Source organism: Conger conger, chromosome 3, assembly GCF_963514075.1.
Source record: "Conger conger chromosome 3, fConCon1.1, whole genome shotgun sequence".
Classification (NCBI taxonomy): domain Eukaryota; kingdom Metazoa; phylum Chordata; class Actinopteri; order Anguilliformes; family Congridae; genus Conger; species Conger conger.
Genome location: NC_083762.1, coordinates 15,216,529 through 15,229,283, shown reverse-complemented (window position 1 = coordinate 15,229,283; position 12,755 = coordinate 15,216,529). Strand labels below are relative to the sequence as shown.

The following is a 12,755-nucleotide window of genomic DNA, read 5'->3' as shown; positions in this document are numbered from 1 at the left end:
CAGGTCAGAGTCTCTATCATTCTCTCTCTCTCTCTCTCTCTCTCTCTCTATCACACACACACACATACATGCAGGTCAGAGTCTCTATCATTCTCTGTCTCTCTCTCGCACCTTCACACACAAACACACGCACAGGCACACACCCGCGCCCCATGCTCACACAGGTCAGAGATGGTCACAAACTCTCACACACACCTTGCAGTCACACACACAGCCATAGAGAGGTCAGACAGGGATAACACTACCCCCCAGACAGACAGTGAAAAGGACGTGGAAAGGCAGGTCGAGGAACAGGAACACTGGGGTCATTTACATGGACAAACACGCCTGAGATACAGGCCATGTGTTTGGAGGAAATGTCTTATCAGTTTATCTATTCACACATGCAGTTTATTACCCTCGCTGTGCGCCGTTGCAATATGAGGAGAATGAATCCTCCCTTGTGAAATCTGAAATGGATGGATTTGTAAGGCAGGCGATGCACTCGGAACCCTGGGGCTAACTAATAACTGCAGTAGAAGCAGAAACTTGTGTTTGAGAAACTTCCAGAAAGCAAACAAAGCAAACAGCCTTAGCAAACAGCCGAGCTCCCAACTGTCCTTTATCGAACTACAGAAAATAAAAACCGGAACATTTTCATAAAATGACCGGGGCATTGTTTTGTCGATAAGCAACGTTTTTAATTAAGGATTTTTTTTTTATGTTATAATTTCAATGAATCAAGACACAGAAAAAACACTGAATTGCGCCAGAACAAATACAAATGTGCTGGTGTGTCCTGTTACTACAGCTGGTGATGAGGAAGCAGCTGGACAAGCATCAGGGGACCCTTCACAGTGGAGCACACCCCCGAGACGGGCGTAGTGTAGTCCATTAAAACTTCCTCCAAACTACAATTCCCATGAGCACCTCTGCAAAGCATCACCAACCTTTTTGCTGTCAGCCCTAAAGAACTGGTCTCACTTTTCTTTTAATTTACATAAAAGTTTTCATTTCCTTTCACTGACTTGCATTGCATTCACTTGCATCTTGACATCCAAAAATCTCAAAGCAACACTTTGTAACATTTTTAAATGCATTCAGCAGTGGTGCTGTGGTTACGTAAAGCCAATTTGGGGCAGAGGGCCATAAATAATTCATGGGAATTTAACAGAGAATTTGGGCCACACCAGGGCCTAAACTAAAACTAAAATGGCATTCAGTCATTATGCCCTAGCTTGCTTACATGCCCAGAGCTGGCCACATGCCTGAGTGTGTCTATCTGACAGCATCAATGCGACATAACGTCTTCTGAGAAGGAGTACTGTCATATCACAAGGCCAAGCACTGGACTCACCAGAGAAAGTGTCACTGGTGCTTATTGACTGCAAACAAAAGGCCTATAACAAAAGGCCTATTCAATGCTAATCTATATCAAAGGCTTTTAAGATGAGATTGATCATGCATTGACTGTTTTATTCTGATTAATTTGTTTTTGGTTGAATCTAATTTGAAATACGCATTCACACAGACACACACACCCACACAAGCATACACATAAACAAGCATACACGCACACACCCACAGACACACACACGCAGACACACACACATAAACAAGAACGCACACATGCACGTAAGCGCACACGCACACACACACACGCATAAACAAGTACGGATGCACAAAAAACGCACACGCACACACACACAGATAGACGCGCATGCATGCATTCACACACAGACACACACTGCAATAACCCTCCCACTCATATAGAGTTCAATTGTTTATATTGTTGTTTAAATGGGAATTACAGGAACCGCAGATCAAAGGTGATTCCACTGGCAGCAGACCAAATGTCCCTGGAAATCTGCAAACTCACACACGCTGATACAAACACACACACACACACACACACACATGCACTGATACACACACACTCTCTCTCTCTCTCTGTTTCTCACCGTGGGCCTAACCCAGCGGACCCCCTGGGTCTTGGAGGACCGGGGGCCCAGCTCATTGAAGCCCAGAGAGGAGGTCTGGGGGGGGAAGGATTCGTCCTCAAACAGGGTCCGGCTGTGCAGGCACCGGGCCCTCAGGGACTCAAAGTCCTGGCCCAGGAACTTGATGGCGTTGTTGTTCTGCCCCAGCCCCCCGTCGCGATCCCATTGGCTCCTTAGCTTGGCGGCCATCCCCGTCGCACACACCGCTTCCATCCTCCCCTCTTCTGCCCGGCAACCAGTGGCAAGCGATTACGGCGGCGGCCAATCAGAGAGGAGACAAGGAGGGAGGCTGGCCAATTACGGAGCACGGAAGTGGCACAGGCAGGGCTTCGACCAATCACCTGGCTGCAGAGGCTTGGTTCCAGCCAATCAGAAGGCAGGGCAGGGATTTAACATGTAAATCAGCCCCTGGGGGAAGGAGACAGGACAATGTTAACCAATCAGGTGCACTGGTGCATAAATGTGCATTTCATGTGCACTAAGCCTAAGCCTCAAATCATATGGGCCCTAACAGAAGTCCACCAGAGTGTAAACCTGCACTGAAGCAACGGTGTGAAGTCCAGGGACCAGAAACGTCCTGCTATAGTCTGTGCTTCCATCAAAATCAGTCCTGCTTCAAGAATTGTGTCAATTACCAAATCCAGGTGATTGGAACAAAATAATTTTTACTTTCTGAACCCAGACATTGCACCTCTGCATTCACCACACTCATGCACTCACTCAGCACTGATACACAGACATTATAACAGAAGATTTAGATGAACTTCACTGTCCCCATAGGAGAGAGACAACATATGCATGATCCATGGTACCAGACCTGGGTCAAATACGTTTCTGCACTCGGCTGATCTTGTCTGGTGCAACTGAGCCAACCAAGCGGACCAGAAGGTGGGGTTTTGTACCCTTTGAGAGAATTTCATAGGTTTAAATACAGCACACAAGCTGTGTGTAAATGTGTAGAAATGTATTTGAATCCAAAACAATTACTCACTTTGCCTGCTACAGTGTGTAGGCCCACTCAACAGCAGACAAATCAGAACCAAGAAACATCACACACATGGTTCAGTCAACGATCTCTTTACAACAGCTAGACTACAGTGCCAAGGAAAATACTCATGAGGTACTAGTAGGCCTGTGTATAATGTCTAAATTACTTTGTTATTTTTTTATTATTTTTACGATTGTTGGGCAGAGAGAGTTAGGGGGGGTTTCAATGTCAGCACGTTCACAGAGAAGGGGGAGAGATGTTAGAAGTCCAAAATTATACCTATTATACCTTTAATTCTACATCTGATTGGTACACATTTAACATGTAAATGTATCATAAAATGAAAGAAAGTAAATGATTGGTGATGCTTTATCACATAGCATGCATATTACTGGACGAGCACACAGTAACCTTAAACCTTCAATGTTACACAAACGTGTTTTTAAGCCAGAAATAATTATGTGGTTTCCTAGCGTCATATGTTTTTCCATTGTTGTATTCTTCACTGTTGTTTCCAGTAAGGCACTTGGCAACGCTGCTTAGAAAAGTGCTATTATGCTATAAATAGTGTATTATTATTATGATTATGATTATTGTTTACAGCATAGGCACATACATAGCCTCCACATACATCATTGAAAAATCAATAAAACCTCAGACTCACTCTCATTAATCTTATGGTGAACCAGTCAATAGACGCTGTCTCTGCTATTTAACAAAACAAGCCCTGTATGGTAAATGGTAGGAATTTATATAGCGCCTTTATCCAAAGCACTGTACAATTGATGCTTCTCCTTCACCCGTTCATACACACGCTCACACATCAACCACGGCACCAACCAGCTCGTCAGGAGCATTTGGGGGGATAGGTGTCCTGCTCAGGGACACTTCGACACACCCGGAGCGGGATCGAACCGGCAAACCCTCCGACTGCCAGACGACCGCTCTTATGAACTGAGCCAATGTCGCCCCGATACAGTGACGTGTTCAGCAGGTCGGGGCGTGGGCTGTGTCATGTGAACACTTCATGCCAACGCTCTACGACGCACTTCCTCCTGCGCAAACTACTTCCCCTGCGATGCCAGCTACCAGACACACAGCCACAGGGAATTAGCAGAACACACACGCTGCCTAAATGCCTGCCCCCGGTGCACAGATGCGTAAACAACCATATGATTATCATTCAGTATCATTACACCTAATTACAGGACACCCTCTGTGGTATGATTGCTATATCCCTACCCCCAACACTGAATAAATAAAAAAAACAGGAAAAGAGAAGACGGCCACTCGCAGTGTGGGAGAGTGAAAGTCACATTATCAGACATGTGTCTGAAATCGTAGAATCAGTCATATCGTGGGATCACAGGAGGTAAATTACATAACATTACCTGTACATTACAGGCATATAGCAGAAGCTCTTATCCAGGGTGACATACACAGCTTTTGCATTAATGGACAGTAACACAGCTGGATACTTGCCTGGGAATCAAACCTGCAACCTTTAGGCTACAGGCTCACTCCCCTAACCTTTAACCATTTAAGGTATAAGATCAAACTCTGAGAAATAACGGTACAAATAGTGCCTAAAAGGGAACAAATGTCGCTGGGGCAGTATAGGTGCAAATGTACCCCTCGCGAGCAATATATAATTAATTTGTATGTTTGTTTGTTTGTTTTTTGCTTGGAAAACGTACTCATTTGTACCCAGAGAGAACATTGCGGTACTTTAAGGGGTACATTGAGGAAATTTGATCCTTGAAGAACAAAAATGCACCTTCGCTTTATTTCTGAGAGTGCACAAACATGTGATTACAAAGTTCTTAACTGAACATTCTAATGCTGATGAAACAATCACCGCTGGTGACTGACAGCAACAGAGTTCTAGAACACAGACTTGCGAAAAAACTAAAACAGAAAAGCATTCCAAACACCTACTCTTCATAAAACTACGCTGCCACCAACAATACCTTCCATCTCTAGCTCTGCTTCCTACACGCTTTCTTTTTCCTTTGTTACATGCAACTCTCTTTCTGTCTCTCCTTCTCTCCACAACTCCCCCCCTTAACACTCTCAGAAACAAAGCGACAGCTGGGGTACATTTTTCTCATTCAAAGATCAAATTCCCCAAATGTACCATGAAAGTACGGTAATATTCTCTTTTGAGTACACTACAAATTAGTATGTTTCCCAAGCAAAAGGTATAAATAAATTATATATTGCTGGCAGGCGGTTACATTTTATGTACCTATGGGGTACTTCCTCGGGGACATGCATTAGGAACTTTTTAGGAAGTGTTCAGCATTCTTCACCTTCTCCCTGTCTTTCTGTCCCCCGGGCCTCCCTCTCCACCCATCGAATTCCTCTTTGACTTCGAGTGACTTCTCTCCAATGGCATTCGTCCTCATTAATCCTATCTCCTCCCCAGTCCGCGCTGCCAGTCTGACACAAGCTCGCATGCCCTGTGAGAATTGCAGAGGGACTACTCACAGGGCTCGAGGCTTCAAACCCAGTTCGGCTCGCTGCAGTGTGAATGCGCACAACAGTCTGAGCAAAGCTCTTCCAGGAAACCACAAACGCTATTAATTTAGCCGAGCCGCAGAACTGCAGCTAAGGACCTGAGGACGCGCACAGGCGATATAACAGGTTCCTGGGGGGGGGTTGTGTCTGAGGTGCAGTCAGAGCAGAATGTACACGCAGGGCGTGGAGCAGAGATCGGTGCTGGAGCAGAGCCAGAAGCACACACAAAGTGAAATCAAAACGCTTCTCACATCTTAAAGCAAGAGCCGCTCACACGTTTATGATTTCATCTGAGTTTCACCCGTGCTGTTTGGATTTTATTTCCTGCTGCACAGACGGTCTCTGGCTTTCCCCCTTCTGTTATAATGTGCATTCCCTTCAAACTTTTCTCCTTTCTTTCTCTCTCTCCCTCTCTCTCTTTGCCTCTCTCCCTGCCAGAGGGGGTTGTTTGTGGTTGTTTTTTTTTGTTGTTTCTTGTTTTTTTGATGCGCAATACTTTCTGTTTTTGAATATTGTCCCAATAAAGGGGTTTCTAAAATCTCTCTCCCCCCCCCTTTCTTTGCCTCTCTCTCTGTCCCTCTCTCTCTCTCTCTTTCTCTCTCTCAGAACAACTTGCTTCCTGTTTCTCCCCGAAGTGGAAGGCAGGGGCGATATCCGTCTGTTCAGACAGGCCAGGCCGTCTGTTCTGATAGGCCGGCTGTGAGCTGAGAGGCACTGCAGCTGTGCAGCCCAACTGGAGCCACACCCATCCGAAACGCACGCTAGGCCTCGCTCACTGCAGAGAAACGTAGGCCCTGCTTCTCCCTGCTGCAGTGAGACATCGGCCCTGCTCTGAGGCTCCCAACATACCCTCCTTCCCTCACTGAAGCTCGGAAGGCAGCAGCTTTTGTGTGTGTGTGTGTGTGCGGGTGAAGGCAACTAGAAAACTTAATAGCGACAGATTAGCAAACTAGCTAGCTCAGTAACATAGATACAGATAGATTTGATATAAAAAAACATTAAAGAAAAAATGCCTGTGAAGAACTATGTATGGGTCTGTGGGTGGCTGAGCTGGACTTGCCTCACAGGCTTCACCTGAGGGAAGGAGAGTAGGCTTCTGAAGCCTGGATCAGGAAGCTGGACTACTGAGCTAGCTGGATAATTTGATTTGCACTTGGATAAGAGCGTCTGCTAAATGCCTGTAAAGTAACGTAATGCAATGATAACTGCACCAAGTGAAACCGGGAACCCTCCCAATTCTAGAACATGGACTGACATAAAAAGAACTGTTCTGTGTTTTACTCACTGCAGTTATCTTGCTGACTCAGCAATACTGTGTACAGGGCATTTGAGCCTCATGTAGAGAGACTTAAGTTAAACTGATCAAATATTTAATATGGCATGCCCACCGCTGTATTTTGTTGCTTTTGGACAGAACTGATAAAAACCTGAGACGATATCCATTCAGAACTGGAGTAAGACCTGAGAGAGAGATTAAATGTTAAACGGTTGGCATTCATATAGCACATTGATCCAAAGCGCTGTACAGTTGATGCTTCTCATTCACCCATTCACACACCAATGGTGACTGGCTGCCATGCAAGGCACCGACCAGCTCGCCAGGAGCATTTGTCTTGCTCAGGGACACTGGGAAGGGGGATCGAACTGGCAACCTTCTGACTGCCAGAAGACTGCTCTTACCTCCTGAGCTAATGTCACCCAAACAGGGTAATGGTGAAAATTAGCAAACAGCCATACAATCAGTGTGTGTTTGTGGACTGGAGTGTTGATGTTTTTGAACTGTCTAAAATAGTTCAAACTCAGGCCAGAACTCATGCAACTTCAAAAAAGGTTCAGAATACATGCATGTATGCTTTGTTCCTATTCAAAGTACTTTATATCTGCGACCATGCACCACGACCACTGACGCACCCTCCTTATCAAGCAGTCACAGGAAGCACATTAAGTGTGTAACAGAATGTCTAACCGAAAGTTTGACAGTGGGGAGACAAACTACATCCTGCGTGAGCGCAAAATAAAACCGTCTACTGGGCTGTGCGTCCTCTCTCCGGTCGAGATTTTCTGGGTCCCAAGCCAGGCGATGATTGTAAAAAACTGAAATGAATATTTGATAGCCTGCGTTTCTCACGTGTTGCCGTGGGGGCCCTTTCTCCCAGCGCACTGCAGGTGGGGTGACAGATGTAAAGCGGCAGGGCGGAACACACGGCACAAAGCACCTTTTACACGCCACAGAAACAAACCCCACCGCTGGGCTAATCTACTGCAGACGCAGTGACATCACAGAATCAACAAACACAAGGATACAAAATGGCTGACACTGGATGCCATGTAGCCATGACAACAAATAAGTAAATCTCAACAGGTATGTTATTCACATGTAGACTAAAAACTTATTTCTATTCATATTTTGCTTAATAAGACAAACATAGTGCCAATGAGGTCAGACATTTTGACTCATTAGAAGATTTGCAGGGTAAGGGTAAGATAATTTATTATCTCCAGGCTCAGGACAATAGTATTACCACTAGCATACACAAAACAGCACACATATTTTGGATGCATACTGACACAACTTGCATATATTTAGGATGCACACATACTGAAGTACACATATTAAATCAGTTCAAACTAAATATTTGGTCTTATTCACAATGTGTGCTCCTGTTACTGTCCATGGTGACCTAACTGCTATTGCACTTAATTTTACTCCTTTTATATTTCTACTGTATTGTGCATGTTTGATGTGTCTACTCAGGGCGACATTGTCTCAGGCGGTAAGAGCAGTCTCCTGGCAGTCGGAGGGTTGCCGGTTCGATTCCCACCCTAGGCATGTCCCTGAGCAAGACACATAACCCCCCAATGGGTGAATGAGAAGCATCAATTGTACAGCGCTTTGGATAAAGGCGCTATATAAATGCCAACCATTTACCAAATGCAACAAAACGTCAAGAGTTGATCCGAGGGGTGGTCATCAATTGTACATTACATTACTGGCATTTTGCAGATGCTCTTATCCAGAGTGACATACAGTTGATTAGACTAAGCAGGAGACAATCCCCCCCCAGGGGCCTTGCTCAAGGGCCCAACGGCTGTGCGGATCTTATTATGGCTACACCGGGAATCGAACCGCCGACCTTGCGGGTCCCAGTCACGTACCTTAACCACTACGCTACAGGCCGCCAATTGTACATCAACAGACACCATTTGCATATGGAGTCTCTCAACATGAAGGCCCAATAAGTGTCAGTGCCAGTAAAGCAAACAGAAATTGTGACCATTTACCATTTACACTGTAACCTGGCTGTTGACCAGGTCATAGCAAAGGGATGCTGAATCTCAATGGGACCTGGTAAAATGAAAGTAAATGAAACCTCACACATGGAGCTGCAGTACTGCGTTCTCTAAAGCATGATGAGATCATCTGATAACGCCCCTGAAGGTGTGCCATATGCAGGAGCTGAAACCATCGAAGTCCAGCCCCAAACTAAAACCAAAACCAAATCTAAATAAACACTGGGCACATGATGCTGATGACACAGTAAACATCCTGAGTCCATGCACACACAATGCTAATTACTTCAAGCGGTGTGGCTACGTTTAGCCAAAGACACTGAAATGCCCATAGGGGGAAAACAATCAACAAGTGTGACACCACTTCAAGATAGAGCCATCAGTAAGAGGACGAAGAGGACACCCGCTGTATAATGTGCCATAAATGCAAGCGTTAAAAACACACAGGAGTATGACAGGTGTCAAGTCAAACCCCAAACACATGGGAATCCTCAGTGGGCGTGCCAGACACAATGACACTGAGCTAATGAAACAAGATTATCTGCTCATTTGAGACGCAATTACTCTACCTCCAATTTAGGTAAAGCTTCTTAACCAAATGAACCCAGATAGGCACTCCCTATGGGCAAGACATATATTTATACCTCATGATCATGTTGGCATAATCCAGGGGTAAGGCTAATGTTATGCAGAAAAACACATTTATTATTTATTAATTTGATTTATGGCACTGGGTCAGAATATATTGGGTTTGTAATTGAGGGAGGCTAGCCTATTCATCAACACTGTTCAGACAAAATGTTAAAATTGTGCATAACAAAATTCACAATTTAGAAAAAATATCAAGAAAGGTTGCTATACTGTGTGTGTGTGTGTGTGTGTGTGTGTGTGTGTGTGTGTGTGTGTGTGTGTGTGTGTGTGTGTGTGCATGTGTGTGTGTGTGTGTCTGTGTGTGTGTGCGTGCGTGTGTGTGTGTACTTGGCAAAAGCAGTTCTCACTGCTATGGTTTTACACAGAGTGAATGCCACTGCAACATAGTGTCCTGTAGAGATTTAAATGTGTTTTTTGAGAGACACTAATTGCCACTGAAATGTGTACAACAGTACTCTGTTCCATGCACAGCAAGCCTTTTGGGGCAGCCTGTAGTCTAGGTACCGGCTAAGGTACACGACTAGGACCTGGAAGGTTTGTGGTTCAAGCCCCCGGTGTAGCCACGATAAGATCCCCACAGCTGTTGGGTCCCTGACAAAGGAACTTAACCCCACATTGCTCCAGGAGGGATTGGCCCCTGCTTAGTCTAGACAACTGTAAGTCACTTTGAATAAAAGCATCACTAAATAACAAATTACCGATTTATTAAAGTATCATTTATATGGTCACCCGTCTCTTATCTAACTACCGTATTCCTCCTCAGGGACGCAGCGCGGCTGGAGTCTACCCCAGCATGATTTGGGATGAGAGACAGGAACACAAGGACGCCAATCCGTCACAGGACAAATATAATACACCATTCATTCACGTAATTTAAGCCCTCCAATTAGCCTAACATGCATGTCTTTGGACGGTGGGGGGGGGAAACCAGAGTACCCAACACTGAGAGAACATGCTAACTCCACGCAAGACAGGCCCCTGCGGAAAACCTTCGGGTGGTCTATATGCATTTAAACCGGTAGGCAAAATGGTAGATTGGGAGGGTGAAAATGTCGGCTAATTTCGGAGTTATGGAAAGCACAATGACAGTTCACATATTTCGTCACGAAAATACAGCTGTCACTTATAATTTCTGAATTGCGAATCTCAGAAAGTGGTAGGCTACGGCAGTGATACCCAGTGGGGCATTTGATCTAGGCAGCCAACCTAGTCAAGAATGTAGTCTACTACAGTGAAAGATTATCCTATGTTATGTCCGTGTTGTTTAGATAAATTCTCATTTGATTCTCCTTCGACAGCTTAATAATCAGTGTAGTTCATATAATAGCCTAAGAAAACACATATAATAGGCGTCCGTCCATGTAGCCTACGTTGTTATGGCCATAATAGCAGGCTACAGATAATTATGTGTTAGGCTATACCCCTTCCATGTTCGGAAGTCATTCACGATTTGTTTCTCACAAGCCTGTTTGCATCTTCGCTCAGTAATGAAGCAACCACAGAGCCGTTTAACAATGGCCTCGCGTGCGCGTTCTGTAATGCTCGTTTCAGGTTTCACCGAGCAACTTCCAATACCGCACACACGCTCGATTCAGCGCTCTCGGGGGGTCCATTCGCTTGATCTCAGACGCTGTTGATGTTCTCGTCACACATCTTGGTGACAAGCTGTGCGTGAGAGTGCAAGATAAGGCTGCTCCCTGAAGACAAATGTGTTGCAAATAATCTGAGGAATGGTCTGAATTTGTGCTTTGTACTCTGAACGTGGAAAAACAATTGTACATCTGTATCCCTCGCGTTGAACACATATAGCAGATTTACAAATGTGCAATACGTTTGGAGTACAGCAGCGCAATATGGTATTTTGCACAACTGACAATTGGTTTACTACCTCACAAATCTGCAGGTACAAGTAGCCTTTACAAATCTCATTTTGCAGGTCACAACACGAGGAGATTAGTGCTCTCAATCTCTGAAACAGGTTCTAACAGGACGATATATTTCGATATTTGTATTTCTGGGTGGCACGGATGGCACCAAAAGCGTGCATGAAAACGATGCTGATCATAATACGAAGCCTACTACGGAAGCACAATGAGGAAAGTAACATGCCCGTCATTACAAGTTTGCAAAACTGTATCCGTTACTGGGTTATAAAAAATATAACCAGCAATACAAACAAGTTCAAACAGTAACACTTTAAAATCACTACAATACACACAGGCTAGTAACACTAATAATAACTTATAATAAGCCATGCTAATTCTCATATATTCCACAATAAACGTTCATAATTCGTAATTTAACCATGATTATGTTATTTAAGGAAGTTAGCTCGCTACCTTTGCCGTGGTTCCGTGTGTAAGGGCCAGTGATATTATTGAGGTTAGGGGTGGTGAAAACCTTTCCGCAAGCTGCCTCTTTTTCATACTGTAGACTTATTTTAAAGAACCGCCCCGTGCCCTTCCCACGAAGTGCCTCGGACGTCTGAGGGAGGTGAGTCTGCGCAGTATGCGAGCCCCTTTCCCCCTGTAAATCATTAACATGACAGGGCTAAGAATCTTTTTACTACCAATTGCTCATTTTGACAGATTTGTCCAAGGAATCGACAGCAGTATGTATTACCTTAAGATATACGTTTTGGGCGTACATATACCATAAACACAACACATTCACGGATGCTACTCACAAGCCCAATTACTCCGTGAATTGCCAGTTGCCTCTGTGAAATTTGGCTTGGTATGTGCAGAATTAAGTAGACAATTAGGTTATTAATACAATATGTGTATTAGGATTGTTTAAATAAATATTATAGCTATTTTCCGTCTCCTTTTGTTCCGGTCTGCTGGTGTGGATTTGAAAATTTCCCTCTTAATTTGGAGCTAAAACTATTTATTCGGAAATGCTTCCATCTGCTGGCTATATAGCGTAATTGTAAACAAGCGAATGGCTGTCATGCCACAATGGCCTACAGGCCAAATTTAACACCCCAATAACGCAGTAGCCTCTTGCCCACCCTATCCTGTTTTTTTTATTATTCCGGTCGTACTCTGTATGAATTGCCTTTGATTCTAGTGTTAATGTCATCAGTATTTCCAATTTATTTATTACAAGTTAGCCTATGGGTTTTTGGAAGCAAGTTTTCTTTAAGAGGAATAGCCGGCACAACCACTGGGTTTCTGAATTACATTTCGGTTCAGTTGAACCCCGTTAGTTCTATACAATGTATAATTTACATACATTCTAATGAATTGGATAAGTACTTAATTTGTATTCAACGCAGCTATTTCTTATTAATAACTATTATTTGTGGGACAATGGGCTTTCAA

The 12,755-nt window shown here is 44.3% G+C and overlaps 1 protein-coding gene across 1 annotated transcript in view; it reads right to left on the bottom strand.

The window, feature by feature from the left end:
* Nucleotides 1-11,868, bottom strand: part of LOC133123378 (calpain-1 catalytic subunit-like) — a 31,223-nt gene extending 19,355 nt beyond the window's left edge. Inside the window, exons 1-2 of the mRNA XM_061233824.1 lie at nucleotides 11,769-11,868; nucleotides 1,941-2,387 (exon numbers count right to left, since the gene is read on the bottom strand). Of these exons, the coding sequence (XP_061089808.1) occupies nucleotides 1,941-2,192 (252 nt within the window). The 5' untranslated portion in view covers nucleotides 2,193-2,387; nucleotides 11,769-11,868. The remainder of the gene's footprint in view (nucleotides 1-1,940; nucleotides 2,388-11,768) is intronic.
* Between the last annotated feature and the right edge of the window lie 887 nt (nucleotides 11,869-12,755).